Source organism: Neofelis nebulosa, chromosome 15 (assembly GCF_028018385.1).
Source record: "Neofelis nebulosa isolate mNeoNeb1 chromosome 15, mNeoNeb1.pri, whole genome shotgun sequence".
Taxonomy (NCBI): domain Eukaryota; kingdom Metazoa; phylum Chordata; class Mammalia; order Carnivora; family Felidae; genus Neofelis; species Neofelis nebulosa.
In genome coordinates this window covers 69,003,997-69,031,777 of record NC_080796.1, presented here as the reverse complement: position 1 = coordinate 69,031,777, position 27,781 = coordinate 69,003,997, and the positions used below count along the sequence as shown (strand labels likewise).

Genomic DNA, 27,781 nt, shown 5'->3' with positions numbered 1-27,781 from the left:
GGCACTTGACATGAGATTTCTAAAGAGAAAGCTGAAATTGTTTCACATTGCATCTTATTTCTGCTTTCACAACTACCTGTTAGAAGGAGTGGACTGGCTTTTAGCATGTACCTGGGAGGAAGGAGGAGGGCGGGCTCCCCTTACCTCAGTTCAGAATAGCTTGATTCTGGGTGGACGACAAGTGGGCTGGAGAGGATTAGAGACTTGGGGGTGTTAAGGGCAAGGAAGAACCCAAGGGGAAGCTGGTCCAGCCCTCATTTAGCAGATGAGGCAACAGGAAATGAGGTGGTCAGGGGCACACAGGTGCAGAGAGGTGACTGGGGAGCCACCGCGGTTTTGGAGGAGCAGACCGATATGCCACACGCTCTGAAGTTCCTGGAGGGGCAGATCCAAAAGACAGCAGAGCACCAACTACCCACCAAGGGCAGTGCTCAGAGAAACCGGCGCGGCTAGGATTTTGTTGGGTTAGGTTGTCCCCATGCCACTTATTGGAGCCAGCCTGTCACTCACGGGCCTCTTTCCCTGTCAGGTGCACTGCAACAACATGTTTGCTAAAGGTGTGAAGATTTTCAAGGAGGTGCAGTGCTACTTCCGCTCTGAAGCCAATGAGTGGGAACCTAACGCCGTGTCCTTCCCCCTTGTCCTGGATGACGTCAACCCCAGCGCTCGCTTTGTCACGGTGCCCCTCCACCACCGCATGGCCAGCGCCATCAAGTGCCAGTACCATTTTGCTGACACCTGGATGATGTTCAGTGAGATCACCTTCCAATCAGGTTGGGAGCTGGCGGTGGCGGGGGGGGGGGTTCTCCTGTGGACATGGGGGTCGGGTGGTGAAGGAGGAGGGTGGCGGGTCTCTGAGAAAGAGGGTTGCACGGCGGCTCCTCGTCGACGGACAGAAGAATCTTCTGTGTGACTAGAATATTTACTGGGCTCTCCCATATTGTCTAAGAGCCATGTAAAATAAAGCATTAAAACGTGAGAGTCCAATGTGTTAAAGCTATATCAATCAAGCCAGCTAAGGGGAAGCACACTCTTAAAACATTTAAGTAAGAATTTCTAAATATACACAGAAGTAAAGAGAACAGTGAACCCCACTGGTCAGTCACTCAGCCATACTAACCACTGATGTTTTTCCATGCTTGTTTTATCTGTCTCTCCCTTTTGCTGTCATATTTTAAGCAAATCTGAGACGTTATTTGATTTCATTACTAAACATTTGAGAATACGTCAAAGAAAATAACATCGTCTTTTTAAACATGATGCCTTATGAGCTTAGAGCATTATAACATCTAACAGCATTTCTTAGTATGTAATTCCTTAATATTATCTAATATAATCTAATTTGTTAGTATTATCTAATAGACAATCATAGATATGTCTAATGTCTGCAACTACAGCTGGCTTGATTGAATTAGGATCCAAATAAGGTCCTCTTGGAAGATTTTCTTTATTATGTTCCTAAGTGTCTCTTTTAATATAAAACAGTCCTTTTAAAAACATCCATTCTGGTTTGACTGATTGCTTTCTTTGATGTCATTTTCCAGAGCTTCTATCTTTTGTCATTCCAATAGACTGGAGGTGATATCTACAGGCTAATTTGATTCAAGTTCGATATTTCTTTTTGTCAAGAATTTGTCATAGATAGGGTTGTGTCCTTTACGTTCAACCCCATCATGGGGATGTAATACTAGATTCTCTCACCTTTAGTGGTGCTAAGATTAATTTCTGGGCTCAGGTTGTCTCCATGAACTAATGACCACTGCTTGAATTATTTATTTCATTAGGGATTCTAATTCTTGCATTCCTTCGGCATTTATTAGCTGAATTTCTTCAGATTAGTAGAACTGTTCCTCATGAACTTGCTTACCCTGAAATACAGTTTACATTGGAAGGACAGGATACACGATTAATATTTTCTCTTTTCAGTGTTGAGGCCCTAGCAACTTCTAATAATGTCTAATGAATTTTGTTTTGTTTTTCATAGTTGTTTTTTTTTTGGTATCATTACGCACTCGTTGCATTTTTATAAATTCAATATGTTTAATCAGTTGCAAACAGTTTCCTTGAAGGAAAAAGCCTCTTAGCACTGTCTACCCCATGCCCACTCACCCACCGTATTCTGTCCACATTTTGCTGAATTTGGGTCTGAATTCCTGTGCGCGCTTTATGATAATGTGTGGTCACAGCCCTCTGAACCACTGTTCCTTAAACTTTTTTGTACCATGGCAGCCAGTGTCACTGCAACAAACATTTCACAAAACAAGAGTTGTCCTTACTATATAGATGAGTGGTGATTTTTAAATTTAGAATATTATATGATTTCATTTTTGAGAAAGCCTGGTGGCAACCCACTAAATGGATTTCACCATGTGCTAGGTCACAATCTACCTCCAGAAAAATCACTACTTCACTGTCTTCTCCCCTGCTCTGATTCGCCCTTCTTTTGTAACAGATGCGGCCATGTACAACAACTCTGGAGCCCTGCCTACCTCACCTGTGGCGCCCACAACCTATGGTATGTGTGATCTCTAGTTACAAAAGGTCAACTGAGGGTATCTTCAGAGGATGGAGATGGGCAGAGATTCGCAAGGGCCTAACTGTCTGCGTAGGAGGCTTTATACCAGGTGCTTTGGATGAAGAGTAGCTCTGGGAAGGTAGGCCAGCCCACCTCCAAAGCAAAGGACCCCCAACTCACTCTTCTCACTGCCGTTCCATGTGACTCTTCAGCTAAAGGAGAGTCTGGAGTTGCTCCAGTTGCTTCATGAAAGTTCAGGTTGCTTGGAACAGAAACACAGGAAGGGACATTTCTGAGTAAGACCCATAGTGGGGGTCTCAGTGAATGGATGGAAGTCATTAAACAAAATGCTAGTCTCTCTAATTGGAGATACATGCAAAAGCGTGTCCAGCACCTCAGATGGTCACCGGTCATATGAGTAGCAATCTGGGAAATACAGGTGATTGAGTGTCTCCAAAGAGAACTCTCAGCTACCTCAGCGTTTTTCACAGAATGAGAAGGGTGAAACTGGCTCTTCACCTGTTTTTCACAAGGTATGATTGGGGGCCAGTAGATCCAGGCAATGGTAATAAAGGAACAAAATTTGAGGATGAATGCAAAACCTCTCCATTATCCAGTCTGATAGGTGAGGAGGAGAAGGCTACTGTCCCAAGGAGGAGGCCTGTACAGTGTAGAAGCGAAGTACTACGTGAGTAGCAAGACCAAAACGAAGCAGAAGTGTTGAGGTGGCATCTTGCAGAATTATCCTGAAGGAAGAGTTTCTACCTCCCTGTCTCTGGTCCAGTCCTTCATGCCTTGCCTTGCCCCATAAGATGATGGTGTTTTCCATCTTTCTTTTCCTGATCCCAGATCCAATGCTTAAAGTCGATGACAGCAACACTCGGATCCTGATCGGCTGCTTGGTGGCCATTATCTTCATCCTCCTGGCCATCATTGTCATCATCCTCTGGAGGCAGTTCTGGCAGAAGATGCTGGAGAAGGTGAGGAAATGCAGAACAGTCATGGGATAGGAACCTATCCCACCCTTGCCTAAGTCACTGTTTCCCTAGGAGAAAATGGCAAACTATAAGAACTTATAAGTGCTTACAGCATTAACTGGGGCTACTAAGAAGCCTGGAAGTGGCGAAGCTTGTTATTGAAAGGAGTCAGAAAAGAACAAGCTAAGTCCATTTTCTCATATTTGGAATGGAGAGTTTGGAACCTCCCTAGAAAACTCAGAAAACTCTTCCTAATACTTTGAATCTCAACTCAAGCATCTCCCTTGAAGGTTTTGATTCACTGGGTTTGGCAGGGGGGAGTGCAGGAATCTGTATATATATTTTTAATTTTTGAATTTAAAAAACCTAGCTGAAACTTCTGATAATGCTATTCCTTCTCTTCTGTTACAGTTTACATTTGTGTGTGTGTGTGTGTGTGTGTGTGTGTGTGTGCGTGCACGCATGCACACACATGCATGTGTGTGTGTGTATGTGCAGAAAAACATTCAGCCTCATTAATATCCAAGCCAAGTTTCTTGTAATCTTATTTCTACTTCTTTGTGTACTTGGAAGTTATGATGATGCATCTTTCTGAGTCCCTCCTCAGATTTGTTTTGTCCAGTCTAAATTATCTGAGTAATTTTTTATACATTTGTCTAATACTTGACAGTCTGCAAGGACTTTTTTCACATGTATTATTTTACTTGAACCTCAATGAATACTTCCAGTGAGCTGGGCAGAGTAGTTATATTGAGCTGTTTTTCTGTTGAGAAAATGTGACGTGCTCAAGGTCATACAACTGGTATCCTATTTTCTATGCTCATTCCCATCTTGAAGTTTGTTGACGTTTTTCTTCCAAAATATGTACATTCCACCCAAGATGGAATATCTATGACTTTCTTTGGTTTCCTAAGGCCAGATAGCAGCTTTCTGGGCACTCCTGCTAAGCATCTGATGCTCTTGGGGTCTGCTGATGATTACATATGTCTACATTTGGCCGTGGACGTCTTCACTTGATCAATGAGTTCAAAGGGATGTGGACCGTGAGATGTTGTAGAAGTTCTGAGCTGTGAGGCATGATGAGGCAATGTTAAAACCTTCTTTCTTCTAGAATTCTAGAACCTACTGGGTGTCTAGATTCAGGATGAGGGGCATCAAAGAGTACTGGTGGTAGTAGAAGCTGGTGGACTAGAGATTCATGGGACAGCTGGAAGCTACTGTATGTCCTTGAGTAATTTGTTATGACTGCATTTTCTTTGGGAAGAGGGAGTCTGTGTTCTATACTCTATGAGCTATTTCTTTCTTTATTGGAACCAGAATTTACTGGACTTCTCTGGGTCTTTCTTCTGAGTCTAATTGGAATATGTTCATGGGTTGGAAGATGACTGTCGGATTGGAGACTCTTTAAGTAAAAGCGAGAGGAAAAATTTTGCCCTGGAATATTTAACTTGGTCCTTCAAGAAGTCCTTTCTAACCCTGTATATCCTAGTAAGATAACTCTGGATGCTCTTGAATGACCCAAGATTTCTTCCTGGGGACAGAATTTGTGTGTGTGTGTGTGTGTAAAACCCTTAAGCATGCACATATATTCCAAGAAACATTACTCAAAATAGCTTTAGACTAAGCATTACTTGTAGGATACTTTCAGTGGTGTCATTTTTTCTTTGAGAGAGTTAACCCATATTTACTGAGTACCTACTATGTGCTAGATCCCATGCAGTATCGAGGACGTTACTGCAACAAAGGACTTTTCAGTCTAGGGGATGAAGCAGACATCTAAGTTTCTCCTGAGCAACCAAAGTGTGTTTGTTGGAATGGAGTGGAACATTTTACATGTTCAAATCCAAATAGTCACATAATTCGGATTCTGGCATTTTCCTTTGGAAGGAGCAGGTAGGTCACATTGAATAGGATGCCAAAACAATTTGTTATTTTCATCTTCCTCTTTCTTTACCAGGTGTAATTCACCTCAGTATCCTCAGGGCTTTTCTTTCCCATTCTGTAGCCATTTTATTTTTGGCTAGTAAAATGAAGGATTGAGGACATATTATCCTAACCTACAGGGTCAGAGTGATCAGGTGGACTGCAAACCCATCATGGTGCAGCATGTTTGTTGACTGAATGAGCATTTTAGTGTATGTCTACGCAAAATCAAACCAGTTGAAGGATAAGTCTGCAAAAATCCATTATTTAATAGAACATCAAAAACTCTGCAAGATTGAGAAGATCTTTGATTGGCTACTGAAAGGTTCTTCTAGTGTCACGTAAATAACGCTTCTAAGTGCTTCAGTGAAGGCTAATGAATGTTGGCAGCATGGAAGTTCGGATGTCAGATTCTGCCTTGACACAATGAAGGATTATTCTAAATTTCTATGACACAGGTATTTGTGGAACCAGACTGTGCCTTATCCTGTCACCTGTGGTGCTTCCAGAGTTTAAGAGTAACAGAGAGGTATCTCGGCTGAGTGAAAGAGCTGGGTTTGAGGAGAGGAGGAAGTGATGATCCCCCTTGTACCAACTTGCCTTCACCATCCTTCTCCTTCAGGCTTCCAGGAGGATGCTGGATGATGAAATGACAGTCAGCCTGTCCCTGCCCAGTGAGTCCAGCATGTTCAACAACAACCGCTCCTCATCGCCAAGTGAGCAGGAGTCCAATTCCACTTATGATCGCATCTTTCCCCTTCGCCCTGACTACCAGGAGCCATCGAGGCTGATACGAAAACTCCCAGAATTTGCGCCGGGGGAGGAAGAGTCAGGTGAGGATGACCCAGTGGCAGAGAATGAGGGAGACGTCTTGACAGGGATTATGAAGGTGTGATGCTTTGCTCCTACTCAACCAAATCTTGGTTTGATCGAGAGAAGTCCACATTCTCCTGAGAAGTTCACACCCTTTTTCTAGATTGATCTGCTGCTTCTCCTACCCTAATCTGAGCGCCTCTCCTTCACTACTGCACATAGCCGGTGTTTGAAGGGACCCCCAGGTCAGAAGAGGAAAGGTGTTCCCTAAGTGTTAACACCGGAAGACTCAAAGCAGTCCAACTAGTCTGATCTCCTCATTTTCCATAGGAAGAAGATGAGGAAGCCCAGATAGGGTACTCACCCACTACTAAACATCATTCGTGGTAAATTCAGGACTAGCACTTCCCCTGGAGAAAACAAATACATGAAGCTAAAGACATCCTAGAATTCCCAATTTTTTTGGCCATCTAGATAATAGAGTTTATCTAATTTTTGTTGATTTATCTTTGGTGAAAGTTTATTAGAATAATACAAAAAAATTTTTATGACAGCAAATATTTCTTGCCTTTCTTCAGTAAAAGCATTGCTTTGGTAAAACTGTGCCAATTGATTCACATCCAGGTTTTTTTTTTTTTTAACGTGTTTCAGAGTGACATCAGAAGGGATTCTGGGGTCATCGCTGGGGCTCAAAGTAGCTTCACCATAAGGTCAGCAACTGAAGAGTGATCCAAGTCAGTAGAAGAACTGGCGGGGGGTGGGGGGGGCAGGAAGAGCTGGATAGAGAAGTAGACAGGACTAACTGGGGTGCATAGGCTTTTCGAGGGCTCTTTTCAAAGGAAGGAAGGAAACTAGCATGTATTTATCATTCCGCAGACAGCAAACATTGAAGGAGCACATTGAACTCAGGCAATTTTACAGAGATAGCAAGAATAAGGCATATAAACTAATTTATTTCCTAGGTTGAACTAAAGTAATTTATGTATTTTCCAAAGTCTTAAAACATCTCCCCCCTCATGTTTTAATGTTTATTTTTAATTTTTTAAAGTTTATTTATTTTGGGAGAGAGAGAGAGAATGAGCTAGTGAGTGAGAAGGAGAGGCGGAGAGAGAGGGAAAGAGAGAGCATTCCAAGCAGTGTGGAGCCTGACAGGCTTGATCTCATGAACCATGAGATCACTGTCTGAACCAAAATCAAGAGTCGGACGCTCAACCCACTGAGCCACCCAGGTGTCCTGTAATGCTTATTTTTTTAAGGAAGGATATATCTTAAACTAGATCATATAATCAGAAAGTTTTTTAAATCCCTAATATAGGTTATTAAATCAATGATGGTGTCTTAAAATTAAAGAAACGTGATTAAATCTTCAAACTTTAATACTCCTGCCCTTATAGTGCATGAAGTGGCCTATAGCTTCACCACAATCCCATTAGATTAGCCAAGGAGGTTGTTGGTGATCATGCAGTTTGAAAAGAATAAAAGAGAGAAAATGATGGTCTACATTCCAAAGGCCCTAAGAAAGAGTCTCTAGAGGAGCCATTCTCCAAATGACAATGGCATGGGGTATGGTGGGTGATCTTGGGGGCGCCTCCCAGTCTTCCTGTCAAGATGCCCCTTGGAGTAAGACTCATTGCCCATGTCTTCCCAGGCTGCAGTGGTGTTGCAAAGCCGGCCCAGCCCAGCGGGCCCGAGGGGGCGCCCCACTACGCGGAGGCTGACATTGTGAACCTGCAGGGGGTAACCGGAGGCAACACCTATTCAGTGCCTGCTGTTACCATGGACTTGCTTTCAGGAAAAGACGTGGCTGTGGAAGAGTTCCCCAGGAAACTCCTAACGTTCAAGGAGAAGCTAGGAGAAGGCCAGTTCGGGGAGGTGAGTTGAGTCTTCCATTGGGGTCTCCAGTTCTTGGTATCTCAAAACTGTCCAGTAGAGCATAGGACCCCTTTCCAAAGTGGATTCATACTAGAATGTCTCCTTCACTTATCTCTCCTCGCCTTGTCTTCCAGAAGGCTGGTATTGGGTCAACCTCATCTCTGCGAAATAACAGAGACCCTGGGTCTTCTGATTTCTGTGTAGGAGGTTTTTTTTTTAATGTTTTTTATTTTATTTTATTTTATCTTTTAAATTTATTTATTCTCAAATTGGTTTCCATACAACACCCAGTGCTCACCCCAATAGGTGCCCTCCTCAGTACCCATCACCCACCCTCCCACCCCCCCATTAACCCTCAGTTTGTTCTTTAAGCCAGTAAGTCACTGGACTTCAGATATCCTGAAAAACATTCAATATTTTCAGCAACTTTTACGATAGGTTACAGAGGGTGGGGACCCATAAGATGTGATCATCTTTTATAAACTGTCCAAGAACATCTTGCTGCTTGATAGGCACTTTGTTTTCTTCCTTTCAATGGGAGTTATGTGTAAAGTGGTCAAAAACAACCTCGCCCCTGACTTTAGTCCCAGAATCAGCCACCAGGGAATGAACTGCCAACTGAGATAAGGAGGAGCACTCTTCCCAATTGCCCTCCGAGTGATGCACGTAATAGTGACTTTGCACTCTTCCATCGGTCACATGAACCTTCTGAGAATTCCAAGCCATGATTTAAGTGGCAATAGGCACTTCAACAGTGCCATCTGAACTCTAAATGAAATATAAGAATGTGTTATTGGTTTTCAGTATGGGTGGCGCTCTACCCTTGGGTAGGTTTGGTGTTGGTGGGGGTAGAAGGGTCCATGGCATCTGTTTGTGATGTTGTAGGTACTCATTCTGTCCCCTGGGTTGAAAACACAGGCTCGTTACACTGTTGATAATACATCGGGGTTACTTACATTGCTGACGCCATACCAAAGGATGACTTAGAGAGGAGATTGCCATGTCTTTTGTATGATCCAATAACTAAACTCCCTTGAGTCAAAGTTGGAGCATTTATGCCAAGTGACATTTTATAATGGACTGTGCTGTAATAAAATACCATGTTGTAGATTCGTTGACATATTTAATGTTCCAATCAATGTATGTTTCTTTCACAAAGCAGTAACGTATCATATCAGCTGGGTACTTTACCCTTGTGTGTGTCAACCATTTGAATTAAAGGTGTGTCGCACGTATCTTAACAGTCTCTTGATGATTTTTGCTGGAGTTGTTAAGAGTTAGCTTGTCTCCAGGAAATGCCCAGCAAGAGCACTGAGGCATCTTCAGGAGAAACGATGATGCTGAAAGTAGGTGACTTTTGTCTAGGTTCATCTCTGTGAAGTGGAGGGGATGGAAAAGTTCAAAGACAAAGATTTTGCCCTAGATGTCAGTGCCAACCAGCCTGTCCTGGTGGCCGTGAAAATGCTCCGAGCAGATGCCAACAAGAACGCCAGGTCTGTGGTCTGCATTTTGAATTCTCCCTTATGTATTTCACCTTCGGGATCAGGAACACCCCTGGAAACCTTTGAGCAATTTTTCTTTTGAGATGGGAAGGTCTGTGAGCTGCCTCACCTTTCACTGTTACGCTTTATTTTTCTGATGGGCTGTCGCCCTTGTCTCCTCTCCCCTCCATCCCTGGCAGACGCAAATGCCCACCATCCATCGAATTAGCTACCTATTTACCTCCTAACTCCTTCTGCACAGAGCTGTACTTCCCAACACACACAACAGCCTGAATATTTGCTCCTGCCATGGTTATGCACAGACATACTCCTGAATGTCATTACCATGTCTTGGCAGACTTCCACGTTCACACACATCTCTCTTGCTGAGTCTCTTCCGTTCTCCTTTTTTCGCATCTCTACTTACTTTCTCATCCCTTTTTTTTCTCTTTTATGCTTCTTCTCTTCTGTGTCCAGCAACCCCCCAAGTGAGAAGCTACCTCTACTTGGAAAAGTATCCATGGACCTCAAAGCAAAAGGATCCACAGTCCTTTTAGCTGTTTCCCAAACTGGCTAATAGTCTCTTGGATCCTTTGCCACATAAATTGCAGTTTCCAGCCATACTCCGTTGTCTGACAGCCTTTCCATTACAGTAATGGTGAGTTAATCCTCACCCAGGGAGGCGTGCTGGTTGAAAGCTGGTTGTCTGTGTCTCAGAGAAGTCTGCACATCTGGGTAACGTATGTATTTTCCCATTTGTGTTGACTCGATTAGTCTCACTGATACTCACAGTGAGAGAAAACTTACTATTCCTATTCCCTAAATTATTGTCAATTCCACGAGTGGTGGTAGAGTTTCACTAAAAGTGTTGCAATGGACAGGATGTGGAATGAAGAAAGGTGAGGGAACAGAACTGGAATTTCAACTGTGAGAATTTCAATCTTTTTTTTTTAATGTTTATTCTTGAGAGAGACAGAGAGAGAAAGCAAGCGGGGGAGGGACAGAGAGAGAGGGAGACACAGAATCCAAAGCAGGCTTCAGGCTCTGAGCTGTCAGCACAGAACCCCACACGCGGCTTGAATTCACGAGCCGTGAGATCATGACCTGAGCCGAAGTCAGATGCTCAACTGACTGAGCCACCCAGGCACCCCTGAGAATTTCAATCTTAAGGACATCAGTATGCACTGATGACATCCTCTGCCTCCCTTAGAGAGATGGAATATTCTTTATATTGGCCTTAGCACACGATTGGAGAGAGTGGCCAGAGGAAGAAAGCGTAGGATGTGACAAAGCCTTTGCCCATTGTTTTGGTTGGCGAGGTTTGGTGTTTCTCCTCCTGTACCCACTGCACTTTAGCAGTGATGGGTGACCTAGACTCTGCCCTGCGCCCCAAAGCTGTGGAAACCCCTGGTTTGGAATGGAGGGGGAATCCAAGAGGGCAGGTTTCACATCACGACTACATTGATTTCAAGGGTGTTATATTAACACTATATGACTGCCAGTCCAGGTTCCTAGAAAACTCACTGGAGATGACTCCTCTGCTCCGATATTTCCAGAATGTGGGCCAGTGGTCTCACTAACGCAGCTATTGTTACTGGGAAGGTGATAGCCCACTTTGTGACTCAAGGGTGGTTGTCACTAAGCACTCAATCGGTTAATGGTCTTGGCCACTCGAGTGCTGTTTTTGAAATGACCCCTCATTACCACCCTGAGCTTTCAACAGCTCTGTTTTGAATGGGCTACTCAGTGTGTGTTGTGACTGACTGCTGGTGTGCCCTGTATCAGGAAAAGCCAGTATGAGGGGGGGAAAATAAAAGAATGATCAGATAAACCAGAGGATGATTATTCACTTTATAAAAGATTTCTTTGCTTTATTCATAGAGTGACTCCATGGCTTTTTAAAAAGGTAAATCCCCAGGGCACTTAAGATACGATTACCAGCGAAAAGTTTGATTTCGCAGCCTCGTTGTTAGCAGCGTGTATTCGATTCAGCAAATGGTAATCATTTTCTACGTGGTGGGCCTTCTGTCAGGTTCTAGGGATTCAAATGTGAGCAGATCATGGTTCGTGTTCTCCAAAAGATTTCAGTTGAAGAGGGTGCATCCGATTCCAGGGTGACTAGAATGAGACAGTGTCCGGGTGCCAACTTCTCTGTCCTCTCAAAGGTTATCCAAAGGGAGACAAGACTTGGAATAATGGGTGGGACCAGGCTTTGCCGTGTCTTCTTCCCCCTCCTGTTTCTAACCCTGGCAACCTCTGGGTTTACCCGTGTCTGTGTCCTCCAAAGGAACGATTTTCTTAAAGAGATAAAGATCATGTCCCGGCTCAAGGACCCAAACATCATCCGCCTCTTAGCTGTGTGCATCACCGAGGACCCTCTGTGCATGATCACTGAGTACATGGAGAATGGAGATCTCAATCAGTTTCTTTCCCGCCACGAGCCCCCCAGCTCTGCCTCCAGCAACGCACCCACTGTCAGGTAAGCACGCCAGCTCGTCTGTCCCTTCTGTGTGTTCCTGAGACAAACCTGGGCTCTGAAGAAGCGGAGGGGTGAACTTGAAAGTACCTTGGTGTTCTGGGATGGCAGGGAGGTTAGTATGCAGGGAATAATGGAGCAACTGTCCTGCGGGGGAAAGCAAGGAGATTCACGGAGAGCAGAGAAAGGATGCTGAGGTCGAAACTCCAGTTCGTAGGAAGCACCCAGGGAACGCACGCCTTTCACGGCTCCCTCTTTCCACAGGCTACTTTCTCTCTTCCTTTTTATTCCCTCAGTTATGCCAACCTGAAGTTTATGGCTACCCAGATAGCCTCTGGTATGAAGTACCTTTCCTCTCTTAATTTTGTCCACCGAGACCTGGCCACACGAAACTGCTTGGTGGGTAAGAACTATACCATCAAGATAGCTGACTTTGGGATGAGCAGAAACCTGTACAGCGGTGACTACTACCGGATCCAGGGCCGGGCAGTCCTCCCTATCCGCTGGATGTCTTGGGAGAGCATCTTACTGGTGAGTCCCTCACGTCTGTAAGCCCTACCTTAGCGACTGACGTGGAGGCAGGTGCATATGGCACATAGGGACCCACTTTTAAGTTTATTTATTTATTTTGAGAGGAAGAGAAAGAGAGAGAACATGAGCAGGAGAGGGGCAGAGAGAGAGAGAGAGAGAGAGAGAGAGACGGGGAGAGAGAGAGAGAATCCCAAACAGGCTCCACACTGTGAGCACAGAGCCCGTGTCAGGGCTTGAACTCACGAACCGCAAGATCGTGGCCTGAGTCAGACCAGGAGTCGGATGCCCAAACGACTGAGCCAGCCGGGTGCCTCCACTTTATAATTTTTATTCAACGCTTGGTATTCTGGACCATGAGTGAATAGTTTTTCAAATGTCTCTTTTGGAGGTGTATTTTCTGGCCGTGTATATTTGAGATATTTTATTGTTGGTTTTATACCACTTAGCTGATTTATGGAATTTTTAGACTTAAACATTTACTTCCTGCCATGCTGCACACAGTTAATTTTGTCTTAATTGGCTAAATTAACATCGCTGAGAAAAGCCTGGGAGCAATCTAGCTTTCCTTGTTTATAGTTAATCTGTTTATTCCTCTTTCATGTTCTTAAAGGATTCATTAATTAAATTTGAAATGAAAAAATATATACAGCTATTTCCTTTCTCTCACCAAGATATCCATTATTAGTAGTTTGGCATATTTCCTTTGAGGGTTATTTTCTGTACACACATTTCTGTGTGTATATAGATGTGTGTGTGTATGTGTGTGTACATATACGTGTATATATATGTATATGTATATATATACACAGTAGCCTCCCTTTATTTGCAGGGGAGATGTTCCAAGACCCTCCAGTGGATGCCTGAAACCACACGTAGTACTAAACCCTATATATATTGTTTTCCCCCATACATACATACCTATAAGAAAGCTTAATGTATAAATTTGGCACAGTAACAGGGTAAAAACAATAATAATATTGTTATATTATATCGTATAACAAGATTCTGTTTATAACAAGATACTGTCATCAAAGTTACGCAAACACGGTCTCTCTCTCTCTCACTGTCTCCAAAATATCGTACTGTGCTCCCCCTTCCTCTTGTGATGATGTAGGATGATACAATGTCTACATGAAGAGATGAAGTAGGTGAACTGCGTAGGTGTCGTGAAGTGGTGTTAGGCTACCACGTAGCGTGGGCAGAGCGTTCTTGGCTTCTGGATCGCAGTTGACCGTGGGCAGCTGAAATCGTGGCAAGTGCAACCACAGATAAGGGGGACTCCTGTGTACAGATAATTACATTCCATAATTGGGACGATACGATGCACATACAACTCTACAACACTAGCATTTCCTATGTCATTAAACGTTCTTCAAAAAGGTGATTTTAGGGGCGCCTGGGTGGCTCAGCCGGTTAAGCATCCAACTTTGGCTCAGGTCATGATCTCCCGGTTCACGAGTTCGAGCCCTGGGTCAGGCTCTGTGCTGATAGCTCGGAGCCTCCTTCACATTCTGTCTCCTTCTCTCTCTGCCTCTCTCTCTCTCTCAAAAATAAATAAAACAGTTACAAAAATGGGATTTTAATGGCTGCATCATACCCTATGGTGTGTGTATAGCCGATAACTTAATGATATCTCTGTAATTTGAGATGTCAGTGTTTTTCTGATTCCCACTTATTATGAATGCTGCCGTGTATACACCAGATTACATAAGTCCTTACAAGGATCTTTACCATCTACACGTGACTCACACATTTTTCCCATTTCTGATGTGCTTATTGAGCAGTGCTCTCTTTGAAGGTATTATGGAGTGTTGTAAAAGATTATTAGTCTGGGATTCAGAGGGTCCTGTTCCAAATCTCAGTTTTTCCATGACTAATGGTCTTGCTATCCAGGAGATTTTTAGTAAACGTCCCTTGTCTCACTTTTCTGACCCAAATAAATAAGGATAAATAACCTCATCTACTTGAGGGTTGTACTTATTGAATAGAAAATGTGCACGTATTTAATGCATGCTGATTACATCTGAATCCCATTGCCGTCACGTGTTAGTCTACCCTTCAAGACTGGGACTCTCGCTGACCTGGGAAGCAAGGGTCCTGCATTCTCCCAGGGACTTCGGGCGCCTAAACTAAATTTCTCTGTGTCTAACGTAAAGGCGATTGACTTTCCATTCTAATTTTGCCATTCCCATGGGCATTTTCCCAAGGCTACCCTACGGCCTGAAGTTTGAGCTTCTGACACTTGGTGGGAGAGTCAGGTGGCTTACGGCTGCACCTCTTTCAGCCCTGGGATCTCATCCCCAAGAGAAGCAGGTCTAAGCTGAGGCCACGGGGGACAAGACAATAATCTGCAGCTTGAGGCCCAAGCAACTTCATTTTGTTGTTGTTGTTGTTAAGTTTGTTTATTTTGAGAGAGAGAGAGTGTGCAAGTGCACGAGTGGGGGAGGGGCAGAGAGAGAGGGAGAGAGAGGATCCCAGGCAGGCTCCACGCTGTCAGTGCAGAGCCCATCACGGGGCTCCATGTCACGAACTGTGAGATCGTGACCTGACCTGAAACCAAGAGTCGGCCGCTCAACTGACTGAGCCACCCAGGCGCCCCATTTTGCCATTTTAGATTCTCCAAGCACATCTTGGCAGTCCCGGTCTTCCTTGCCCCGGGGAGTGGAAGGGGGTGACCAGGTCATGCAGATCTCACCTGCGCATATCATGCACCGGCTATTCTGGTTTCCTCTTCTCTTCCTTACGTGAACAGGGCAAATTCACGACAGCGAGTGACGTGTGGGCCTTTGGGGTGACTCTGTGGGAGACGTTCACCTTTTGCCAGGAGCAGCCCTATTCCCAGCTGTCTGATGAGCAGGTCATTGAGAATACTGGAGAGTTCTTCCGGGACCAAGGGAGGCAGGTGAGAACTGCTGGGGGTGGGAGGGTGTGCACCTGGGTGCTCCACAAGGTGAGAAGAAGAAAGTCCTGACTTAGCAGGATAGCTGGAGTCGGGAGATGGGCTATGTGGATGGCAGTCTTTGGTCACTAATTATCCAGAGAACGTGAAAGACTGAGGTCCGCCCCCCACCACCCCTGCCAGCCATGCACTCTGCCTGATCCACATGGCAGGGATCCGTTCCGCCAGGTGCCTCCGCGACTCGAAGACAGCAGGAAATCAAATCCGCTCTCTCTCTATTTCTTGCTGTGGACCGTATGGTTCATCTTCCTGGTTGAAACACTAAGAACAAAAATATAAGTTTAAAAAATGAATAAGGGATTCATTGGCAGTACCTAAAAACTTGGTTTGGACTAAATATTTAGCAACGTTTCTGGACTGTTGTGCCGGGAGATGAGCAGATGTGTCCAGAACTCGGAGAACAGCGGGGTCCCACGCTGACGAGGGTCCCAATTCCCAGTCAGGATACTCTAACATTTCTTTAGTGACTCGGTTTGTAAAGACCCCGTGACCTGTCGGATTTGGAGCTTGCTGATGTGGCTGGAGCACTGAGCCTCCCCAAAATGGCCTGGCCACAGCACCCTGGAGGGTGGCAGTTGAAGCCAGCTAGTGAGAGGGAGAAGGCCTGCAGAAAATGAAAACGTAGGGGCGCCTGGGTGACTCGGTTGGTTAAGGGTCCGACTTCAGCTCAGGTCATGGTCTCACGGTTTGTGAGTTCGAGCCCCACATTGGGGGGGTGGGGGAAGAAAAGAAAAGAAAAGAAGAACTGAAATCCTTAAATACATCGAAGTAAGCAAAAGATAAGAAAGATAAGCAAAAGATAAGAAGAGATAAGACAATATGCAAGTTGAAAGCAAGAGGAAGAGGGCCTGGGATTTCCCTTTATCTTGCTGCTCTGTAGATCTTTTGGGAGCAGGGGATCCAAATGACCTGTCTTGGTTGTAAAATAATTGCGTTCGTACCATGACAAAGGGCAAATTCACTCCTGTGTGCAGTGGACCAAGGCCAAGTGAGCGGACCAAGGAAAAGAGTGATTTTTCTACTGGACTAATACATCATGACACCAGGTTGACCTATTCTAGTTTTAATTTCTAACAATGCCCAGGATTTTATTTTTCTTATTTATTTTTAAATACTCAGCTTAAAAGGGTCCCCCAGTTCATCTTCACTACTAGTAGTGAGCCAAATGTATTTTCACCCACTACCAAGGGGTCAAATAGCAAAGTTAAGTTATTGAATGAAGCTGAGGTCAAAATCAGATATTACCATCATATGCTCAGTAAACTTCTCCCCTATAAGCAAAAGTTGCAATTTTCGATAAAAATTTATTACATTTAGCACCTTAATCACTAAACATAACTTGTCAAGTTAAACTTTATTATAGTCTACAAAATTTTATTACTTTAAATCTTATTCCTAAAATGTCCGTATTCAAATTTTAAGTTTGACATTAGAGTGTAGGGACAGCAGTTTCTCAATACTGTCAGCTGCAAGGTGGACTCTGAGGTCAGCAGACTCCTCTGCGTGGCCCAGTCTGGGACAGGGGGTCCCAGAGAACATTATGGTAGGAGCAACATGGATATTTCCAGCATTCCGGTGTCTGCATCCGGCTGGGGTCCTATTCTGGTAGAGGAGCTGAGACCACCTAATTCACTTTCTGCCCCTGCCGTGATGGGCTCGGCCAAGATAAACCTCAACACTTGGGCCGTAACCGGAGGACTTGGTGTTCTAACAACTTGCTTTTCAGTCTGAGACCTCTTTTTGGCTAGAGTTTCGTCTTTTGTATGACAGTGGGGACCTCAGAATGGTTCATCAGGAAACGCTGCTGCAAACAACTAGGCAAGACAAGCAAAGGGACGGGGGCCGAGATGTGAGCGGGAAGAACAGACACCACACCTGTTTTAGTTTTCAAGTTCAAGCAGGGAGGGAGGCAGACAAAACTATAATGCAACCACACTCCCCCCCCCCCCACCCTCCGCTTCTTAACATCCTTGTTTTCTGTTCACCTTTGTTTTCAAAGACCTACCTCCCCCAGCCTGCCATCTGCCCTGACTCTGTGTACAAGCTGATGCTCAGTTGCTGGAGAAGAGACACCAAGCATCGTCCTTCGTTCCAGGAGATCCACCTTCTGCTCCTTCAGCAAGGGGACGAGTGACGCTATCACTGCCTGGCGACATTCCGATGGCCCAGGTCCTTCTCATGAGACCTACCACTCACCCACGCCTAAGCCACTCCATCCGGACGTTGAATGGGCCCGGGGGACGGAGGCTTATTCACTTCTCTGTCTCTGTCCCTGGTCTGCCTTCACTCCACTCCCCCACTCTCTACCCCTGACCCATATATACTCTTTTTTTTTTTTTTTTTTTTTTTTTACATTAAAGAACTCAAAAAGAAAAAAAAAATCCTAGGAAAGATAAAATCTAGTAAAGAAATCTTACTTAATATACCAAAGTGTTGGATAGCAAGCTAGACAATTTAGATAATTTATAAAGGTTAAATATGCTATGTTTATAAATGTGCAAATGCTACAATATTTTTCCATGTCACCTTTCAAAATGTATCTTCAGAAAGAAAAAACTTGAAGAATACTGATATCTTAGGAAACGTGGGATTAAGCTTAGGGAAGACGCTCGGTAAGCGTGGAGAATCCGATGAGATGGTTGGTATTCGGTAACTGATCAGAGATTTCTGAGTTTCCTAATGTGGCCTCTGGACACGTCCTACCCTCTGCCTTTCCTTCTCCTGTCAAAGTGGATGATACATGCTTGAAAAACCCCAGGTTCTCAGAATGGGTGTTTTGTTCATTTTGTGGGCGGGGTCAAGGGGGAGGTCTAGATGCATAGGAGATACAGAGAGTGTGCGTAGGAGAGAGCGTACCGCAAGGCCGTGTGAAGGGGAATCGTCATTTGCCAAAAAAGTACCTTGTGCGTGGAAAGGTTCCTGAACAGAGAATGGACATAGGAAAAGAAGTCTATGGAGGGCAGGTAACACGTGGGCTATTCCCTTGTGATTTCTGCTGAGGGTCCCCCACTTGCTCAGATATTTTCAGGCATGTGTTTCAGTGAGAGCCTGGTGTTGAATCAGTAGAGACTGGTGTTTTGATATCCGTACCGTGGGTCCTTTGGTTCGTCTTTTCCAAGTCTTTCAGCTCTTTTATTAGGTGCATCCCCTAGGGGACCCGTGGGCTGGGGTGTGTGTGTGAGTTTCTCTGGCACAAATACCCGAAGGCCCTGTGGAGTAGGGAGTAGGTCTGTTCTGAGTGTTTCCAAAATTTTGACCTAGGGCCAACGAGGGAAAGTCGCAAAGAGATAGCTTTCCACTCCTTATTAGAGCGAGCATAAGCAGCAGAACACACGAGGGTGAACGGGTCACCTCCAGAGGTCGGGGGGAGTCCTTTGTTGCCAAAGAGTTTCAGATGCAGGCTGAGGAGGCAGGCAAGGAAGGGAGAGGCTTTGAAACCCAAGGTAAATGGTTGTATGAGATGGTTGACCCTCCGAGTCCTTGATTGCAGAGAGGCACAGGGTGAGTGTGAGAGAGAAGTCCCTCACTGCTCCTGCTTCGTGTGGAGGCTCTTACCCCGGCGGATGGTGCGGCCAGCAGGAAAGAAATCCTGGGGTTCTGGGTTCAGAAGCCACGGAAACTGATACACTATCTAGTAAGAGTCCCCTCGGAACAGATGATGAGCTCTCTCCTCCACGAGGCCTCAGACTTAATGGGAAGCAGGAAAAGGGGCCCCTCCATTCCCTCCGAGGGAGCAACAAGAAAAGGTTACAGAATACGCTTCCCAAGTGTAAGAAATAGTCTTGAGATCTTGGGTCTGCTTCCCTAGCCCTCACCCGGCCCCCTGTGCACAGTCGCTCAGGGACTTGACTGTCCTCCCTGGTTCAGGCTTTAACATCTCTCCAGGCTACCGCAGAAGGCAAGTGCCCAAGTTCCCCAGATGGTCTTGTGACCCAAGCAGACACCTTCTCCCATAGCTGCCCTTCGACTCTGGGCTCCGGTCTCTGCCAGGGCTAACCCTGCCAAGATCATCGGCGTGGGGGTCAGGAGAGCATTGGCTTGGAGCTCTGATCCTACTTCTGCCTCAAGCCAAGTGTGTTATTCTTCACACTTTCTGGAATCACTTCACCTTTCCGGACTTTACTTTCCCTAGCCGTAAAATGAGGGGACGGGGTTAGACGGCCTTGAAACCTCGCCCAGTTCTGATAGGTTCCGTGCTGGCTGGATAATGCATCTAGAGTTGACGCAGATTCTGCCATCTGGTCACGTGGTTGTCCTGCTCTGCCGATCGCGGTCAGCAAAAGCAACGATGCAGGGAAGGCACGGTCATAGTCATAGTAACAGCGGCCGCTTGTGCAGCGCTTTCAAGTTCATCAGGCATTTCCATAGACATTATCTCATCTGACATTGCAGGGCCAGACTCATTGTCCTATGTCCCAGGACCTGTCACATGGCCTTCAAGACCCGTGTTAACTTCATGTATTCGAGAGCTCTCTAGAGAAACAGAACCAATAGGATACATATGTATACACACACACACACACACACACACACACACACATAAATTTATTACAAGGATTTGGCCCATGTGATTAGGAGGCTCAAAAGTCTCACAAGCTGTCCCCTGCAGCTGCAAACCCAGGGAAGTGGGTGGGGCCCAGTTCCAGGAAAATGGAGGGCAGGAGAAGACTGACGTTCAAGTTCAGCAGTCAGGCAGAGAGAGCAGACTCCCCTCCTGTCTTTTGCATCTTTTCCCGAGCGGCCCACACCAGAGAGAGCAGTCTGTTTCACTCAGTGCACCAATTCAGATGCTGAAGTCCTCTGGAAACACCCTCACAGAGCCACCCAGAAACCCTGTTTCGTCTGGGCACATTGACAAGGAAGTTTAATCACCTCGCTGCAGGTGAAATCCAGGCCTACGGCCTATCCTCCGTTATGCACCTGCCTCTGGTAGACTCACATGCAGCCCGCGCCCACGGCTTCTTATGTGGCCAGAGAGAATAACATCATCTCCCCGTCTTTGCCTAATCTCTCCACTTCTTTCTTTTCACACTTCTGCCTCAAACCACCGCACGCATTCCATGATCCCCCATATAAAAAGAAAATCATATTGGAGATAAACTGAACGTGTCTGGATTTTCCTGGCCTTGAGCCACAGAGTAATTGGTTTCACGTGGCTCCCAAGCCCGTTCAGGAGGAACGGAGGAAGAAGGAGGAGGAAGCTTTCTGGCACTGAGACTCCTACCTTAGAGACCCTGCTCTAGCTCCTAGCCCGGCCATGCCCGCAGAGCCTCGCTGCATGGACCAAAGAAACCCAATAGCAGGACATGGTGAAGAAGGCTTAGTACGTAGAATTTCAAAGTAGCTCAAACTTCGATGAGAAAGACGTAGCTGGGAGCTTTGAGAAAAGGAGATAGGAAAGGGGACAGCGAACCACGGAGGCCTTGTTGACCTTCGGAGTGAGTCATCCCCTTCGCGATAGATACGAACTACTTCATATCCAGATCGTGTTTTGGGATCGTCAGATTTCACGTTGTACTTTTGCTGGTGAATGTGCTGCTAACTAGGTCCAAATCCGGATGTGCTGTCCAGACGCCTGTGTGATCAGAAGGGATCTGGCACGGAAGGAGGCACAGAGGGGAAAGTGTGGTCTTGATGCCGTGGAAAGCTCACGTACAAGTCCACAAGACAGTATGAGGAAGAGCATTATATGGAAATGGAGTAACCAACAAAGAAAAAGAATAAACGAATGTGCATGTGCCTGAGTGGGGAGGCGGGTGGGGACTAGAAAGAAGGCTACACAAAAAAAGGTAAGGGAGAGTGCAGGGGAAGGACCCTGGGCGAGTCAGGGCGGCAAGGCAGAAACAGGTGGGGCAGGTGAGAATCCATGCCGAAGCACGAAAGCAAGTCTCGGAAGAGAGATCCGAGAGAGGGCAGAAAATGTAAGTGTTATTGGAGATAAAAGGTAAATATGTGTAGGGAAAGAAATTCTGGATGGCACAGATGATAAAAGTATTTATTAAAAAATGAAAAGTCAGGTGCGGTGTATGAAAAGGAAGGGAGCTTTTCAGAGTTTTTGGAAAGGGAAGGTCCTTATGAAAACACATAAGCAACCATCAGGGAATGACCTAATTTCAGACGGGGGCGGGTGAGGGGGCGCCCCGTCGAAGTGTATTCTGGACCCCGCAGGCGCTGGGGATAACGGTGGTGGGAAGAGATCATTCCTTTGCTTGAACTGGACTGTGTTTCCCAAGTGCCGCTTTGGAAATGATTTATGGCAGTTCACGGGGCGTTGTTTCCCTTCCCTTGCTTCTGTCCATCAAATCCATTTAAAATAATGCCCATCACTGCTGTGCCCAGAAAAGCCACAGGGAAACACTGAAATAATAGGCCGAAGTTAGACAAGACCAAATCTCACTTGATATCTATGCGGAGAGGTATATGCCACGTTGGAACCATGTGTTTCTCTAGTCCCATCCAGACTTCCCACGAGGAAGCCATGATGTGGGGCTGAGCCATATGTTTTGAGTAAAGGGGAACAGAAGAGGGGGAGTGTCTGCAAGAGGGAGAGAAGAAGATATTCCAAGGAAATATTCCAAAGCAGAACAGCATCTTGTTTTGCCCAAAACTGAAAAGGAAATGAAGAAAATTACAGCCAGGGCCCAGATCACTTCCAGCATATGGTTAATAAGTCTTTGATCCTAACTGGAATTTATGTACCTGCCGTCTTGGCCTTTTCAGTAAGATCTCTGACCTCTGGCAGTGTATACGGTAGGTCCCTAAAAATTTCTGGAATACTGATTGCAGATTCTGATCTATGCTGGGAAGTCCTTCTTGAGTTGAAAGTTAACATTTTTATAGAAACAGATGAATGCCTTTTCCACTTGGTAAATGCCTTGGAATGCTGAATCAATACGGAAAGAGACCAGAATGGTCAATGGTGATTGGATTTCTGGCATTTTTAGTTCTCTGGCACGATTAGCTGCATTGCTTGATGGGGCAGACAAGTGGTGGGTAATTATTTACTTGGTGTATCTTGTATTTAAAAACTTGTTATTTTGAAATACTTTAAGACTCACAAGAAGTGATAAAAATAGTAGAGTGGTCTTTCCCTAACACCAGGCTTTCCCCATTGATAACATCACATGTGACCGTAGTCTATTCTCAAAACCAGAAAATTGACATTTGAAATATTATTCATTAAACTGCAGACCTCACTCAGATGTCACCAGTTTTTTTACATGTATTTATTTAGTTTCTAGATACTTTATCCCTTTCTGATTTGTAACCTGGCCCTGCATGGGATGCAGCAGGAAACACACTACAATCCTACAAAATTCTAGAGAGAATACAACAAATTAATGTGTTCCTTTGTCAATGAGAAAGATCCTGCCTAGACTGCTTCCACATTTTCTGACTAGTTTTGCTGTTTAGCCTCTGGAACAACCCAAAAACAACTCAGAAGGATTTGGAAACACAAAAGACAGTGAGACCCGCACGTAGTTTGCTGGCTAGAGAATCAGTTGTAGGACGTTCTAGATGGTTCCTGCAGTTCCTACAAGTGGTAAGATTTGTAATGGTGGCAAGCAGGGGACTTAGGGTAAACGGGTCTTTTGGTCAAGAGCTAGGTGGCACTTAGTTGATGGCACCAGGGCCGGCTTGTGGAAGGAACAGAGTACGGTGGCATAGGGTCCCCTAACGTGTGATGAACACGATTTTTGGGGTAGTACAGACATTTAATTTGCCTAAATACCAATTCTTAAATGGAATGGCAGGTACATTGGACCAAATTAAATGTAAACACAGAAGCAACTTTGGGGGCAGTTGAAACTCTGGGTTTGTGGATCGCAGCTGTGAGTTTTGAGATGGCATCTTTAATGTGCCCTATTTAAGGGTCACAAGGTGGTAGCCGTGTTCACACTGCTTAGCCTGTGTCCTGTAAAGTTCCAAGCACATAGTGAGCACTCAGCAAATATTTGCTGAGTGTTGTTTTTTGAATGAATAAAAGATAGAAACCGAAACTTGTCATTCAGCGTAACTGGGGTGAATTTAGGGAGAATTGCTTTGCTATATCGTAGAGGGTTTATTTTCAAACGAAGAGAGAGAAAAAAGTGCCCAGACTTGTACCTGGTGAAGTTCATTCTCAGTTTGTATATTTTCTAACGATGACATTGATCTATGGAAATACCTCATTCCTTGAGGTGTTTAGACAGCAGTTCAAGGCAGTTCTCTGCAATGCACCCCAGCAAGAGCCCCAAACCCAGCCCATTTGAAGCTCTTTGGTTTCTCCTGCAGACACCTGGTCAAGAACTTGTAAAGGAGAAAGGTCAAAGTCCCAAGCAGGCCTGTGCTTACCCACATTCACAATTGCATATAAGGGGAGACTTTGCACAAAGACTTACTGGGAAAGCATAATGTGATAAGGCAATTACTTTGAGTGAAAACCTGTTTTCTTGCAAAGAGGCTTGGAAATAGTTGAAATTGGGGAGGATTCCTGCAAACACACCAAGAGTTTGTAATCTAGCCTATTCATTTTATGCCCTTTACTACTCATGATATCCTATTTTTTTCTACCCTGTTGTCTGGTAACTTCCTAAGGGTTGAGTTTCTGAATCAACACGGCTCACTCTTCCTACGAGGAGGGAATATCTGAGCCTCATTCTGCAGGCTTTGGAGGATGATGTGTCTTGTCAAGGGGCAAAGAGCAAACTGACTGATTTCTGCTTAAAACTATCCTAGTCATTCCGAAACAGAATAGGTAAAATTCTCTGTATTAGAAAAGGAAACAAGATACCAATTGTATATTTTCTTTATTTATTCTCTGTAAGTCTGTCAGATGATAAATTGTAAATAACAATGATTAAAGAAATATGCTACTGACGGATCCTTCTTCTGTGCAAATAGCGCCGGCTCCTGGCTTTGCGATCTTCACTCCTTACAGTCTTTCTGGAGTAGTGACGGGGCAAGGGGGCAGAGCCAAGGGTGTGCGCGGGGTGCGCGGGGTGCGCGGGGTCGGTAGAGGGTCTCTTGCGCAAGCCTGTCTCCTATTCCTTGACTGTGTCTGGGAAGGAAAGCGTCTGGGTCTCTGGCACATCCAAACGTACTAGAGACCTGGAGTTTTGTGTCGTCCCATTAGTCCAGCTCTGGAGAGTCCAGTCCGGAATTAATTGAGGATGCTTTATTGTTATTACAAAGTTGTGTTGCCTGATACATAGAAATCCCTCCCAAATCCAAAGATCGTCTGGCTCGAGACAGACCACGCATACAAAAAGCGACAAAAACTATGAACAAACAGAATACAGACCAAGTCTTCATACGACACATTAAGATGAACCTCCCCTCCCCCCCCCAAGCCACCCCCACAACATGTTTCTTGGTCTCTGAAGAATAAATTTATACTTTGAATTTTCTGAAGAATTATATGTTTTTTCAGCGATGGCCATGGTAGAGAATGGATAAAAATTCTCAGAGGACAATAATTCACGAACGCACACTCAGACCGCCAAAGTATCTAGTGTGATTTCAGTACCAAAGGCCCGGGGATGCAAATATCTGTGCGGTGGGAGTGGGTTGGAGGCAAAGGAGAAAAAAAACTAACAGGCAGAACAGAGATGTTCAAAGAGGTCCAATTCCATGGTCAACACCTGTCGCCAAGCTTTAAAGGTGGGTGTGAGTGATACAGCATAGGTATATGCTGTGCATGTATCTGAGTATGTAATTTGTTCTGAGGACACATATTAGGTCTGCTCTTTTATGTTTTATTTATTTAAAAAAAATTTTTTTAATGTTTATTTCTGAGACAGAGAGAGACAGAGCATGAGTGGGGGAGGGGCAGAGAGAGAGGGAGACACAGAATCCGAAGCAGGCTCCAGGCTCTGAGCCTCGAACTCACACACCGCGAGATCATGACCTGAGCCGAAGCCGGACGCTCAACCAGCTGAGCCACCCAGGCGCCCCTGCTCTTTTATGTTTTAACTAACAACTTCGGGGACTCTATTTTGCTTAATATTGAGCACTACAAACTGATTTGTCGCTACTTACAATTTCCTGTTCATTTCGTATTTGAAAAGGAAATATACACACTCATCTTCTGGTCCTTGAATCACACCGAACAATAACTCCTTACGGATTATATGTCTTATAATAAGACATATCACCTCTTGCTACCTGAGGAAATGGGTAAAATCCCACTCTTAAAGCAGGTTTGGTCCAGGCTGGATGTACAGTGATTGGAAGAGGAGACGGATAAAAAACACCCACAAGAAATGCTACATGGCCCCACGGTAGCTGTTTTGTTTGTTTTGTTTTGTTTTGTTTTCTGGCCCTGTTTGCAAACCAGAGACAAGTTAGTTCTGGAGAGGTTTCTGAGGACCCAGAATAGAGCTCTGTCATGGGTGCTAAAGGTAACTTTACTGATCTTTGTCTACCTGAGGACTGTTTCAGGTACCATAAAAGAAACCAAAGATCGGTTTCAGGGTTCAGGGTAGAGCAAAATTTATTTTATAAGGCAGTAAATAGTCAATTTACTATGGTGATCAAGGGACCAAGGTTTGCCAGGGGTAAACGGGATCAATCATTGTGTACCAGGTTCTTCGGGTTTCCAGGAAAACAGCTCACAAACAATACAAACTCAAGATGACTAGTTTGGGAAGATGAAATTCATACTAATTCACCAATCAGTAAACTATATATTATAACTTTTACTGAGCTGTGTCCTACACGTGATAAAATATTTTTTAAAATACAAAATTCAATGACATGTGTTGTCAACAGATTTCCGTTCTCTTAGTCTCTCTGGCCCCTCTAGTGGTTCAGCCCATCCCGTGAATGTTAAAGAACTTTGAAAGCCCCAACTTCAAATGAAAGAAGGAAGCAGAGACCAAGGTTCCCCCCTTGGATGGGACGGACATCACGCTAGTAGGAGACTGCCCGTCTCACTCTGCTTTTCCTGCCTTCACTTAACTCATAGTCCTGTACTCTTGTCATCCCCAGATTGTGGTGATGCTGACTCTCCAGAATCTGCACCCTCCCCCCACCCCTGCCCTCGTAGGAATGAGTTTGCCACGGGACAAACACGTTGTATTCCCTTTACATGTCACTTCTGAGCCCTAGGACACTTTAAAAGGAGCCTTTGGGTCTAGACTGTAAATATTGGGGTTAACTTTAGTCTTAGGACTCCCAGAAAATATTGTGAAAGTGTGGTTTCTTTAGAATGGTTGAAACATGGGGTAAGGGTAGGAGCTGAGTTCCATCCAGAGAACAATAACGAAGTTTTGGGGCCCTGGGCAGCTCAGTCAGTTAAGCAACCAACTCTTGATTTTGGCTCAGGTCAGGATCATAGGGTCATGGGGTCAAGCACCGAGTTGGGCTCTGCACTGAGCATGGAGCCTGCTTGGGATTCTCTCTCTCACTTTCTCTCTCTCTCTGCCCCTCTACCCCCTCCCCCACTCTCTCTCTAAAAAATTGAAAAGAAACTGTGATTATTTAGGAATCCAATATTTAAATAATAGGATTTATTTTTAATATAATTTTATTGGTATAAGATAAGGGATTTCTAAGCTAGCTGATATTATCAGTGGACAGAGAACCAGTTCTGAACTCGGGTTCAGCTGCTCCCCACTCGAAATCAACACTCGAGAAACAAGTGATGGTGGGAAACAAAGGATGCTTTATTCAAGGAAGCCAGCGACCTGGGAAGATCGTAGACTAACTTCTCAAAGACCATCTCCCCATCCAGGTGAAGCTGGAGCGTTTTAAAGGAGAAGGCATGGGAGAAGGGAGGGGGGCCGTGTGCAGGAGAAGCAGGCGCACAGGCAGTTAGTTATGTGTCCACATGACCCTGCACAGACTTGCTGGCCTCCGTGGCACCCGTTTTCGAATGTAGTCCGGTCTTACCTTCTGGGAAAGTTTGGTTCTTTACTCCTTAAAGCCAGAGGCACATACACTTGAAGCAACTTAACTCTTACAACCGGTTGGAGTGCTGTTACAATATCAAATTAATCAAGACCTCTATGATTTCAAAAGACAGTATAGATTATATCAGTCTCATATTGCTCGGGGATCATTGCTGTGTATAAATAATTGAAACTGTTACAGAGGCCATGAAGTAGATTAAAGCGTGTTCCCTAGAGTTAGATACACGATGTGCCGAGTTCCTTAGCGTGAACCGGACTAGTGATGGTCACCTTGTTACCAATGCACGATAAATATAGAAACCTGGATTAAGCATTAGAAACTTTAATAGCACTTGGGCAG

The 27,781-nt window shown here is 44.9% G+C and overlaps 1 protein-coding gene across 10 annotated transcripts in view; it reads left to right on the top strand.

The window, feature by feature from the left end:
• DDR2 (discoidin domain receptor tyrosine kinase 2) overlaps nucleotides 1–24,406 on the top strand; it is a 155,789-nt gene extending 131,383 nt beyond the window's left edge. For 9 of the 10 annotated variants that reach the window (XM_058701535.1, XM_058701528.1, XM_058701533.1 and 6 more), the window contains 10 exons: nucleotides 530–773; nucleotides 2,453–2,515; nucleotides 3,365–3,495; nucleotides 6,038–6,248; nucleotides 7,877–8,100; nucleotides 9,466–9,593; nucleotides 11,869–12,060; nucleotides 12,354–12,588; nucleotides 15,341–15,490; nucleotides 17,547–24,406. In XM_058701535.1, coding sequence (XP_058557518.1) covers nucleotides 530–773; nucleotides 2,453–2,515; nucleotides 3,365–3,495; nucleotides 6,038–6,248; nucleotides 7,877–8,100; nucleotides 9,466–9,593; nucleotides 11,869–12,060; nucleotides 12,354–12,588; nucleotides 15,341–15,490; nucleotides 17,547–17,681 — 1,713 coding nt within the window. In that variant the 3' untranslated portion in view covers nucleotides 17,682–24,406. The remainder of the gene's footprint in view (nucleotides 1–529; nucleotides 774–2,452; nucleotides 2,516–3,364; nucleotides 3,496–6,037; nucleotides 6,249–7,876; nucleotides 8,101–9,465; nucleotides 9,594–11,868; nucleotides 12,061–12,353; nucleotides 12,589–15,340; nucleotides 15,491–17,546) is intronic. The other variant, XM_058701534.1, reaches the window with a different exon arrangement.
• Nucleotides 24,407–27,781: the final 3,375 nt, after the last annotated feature.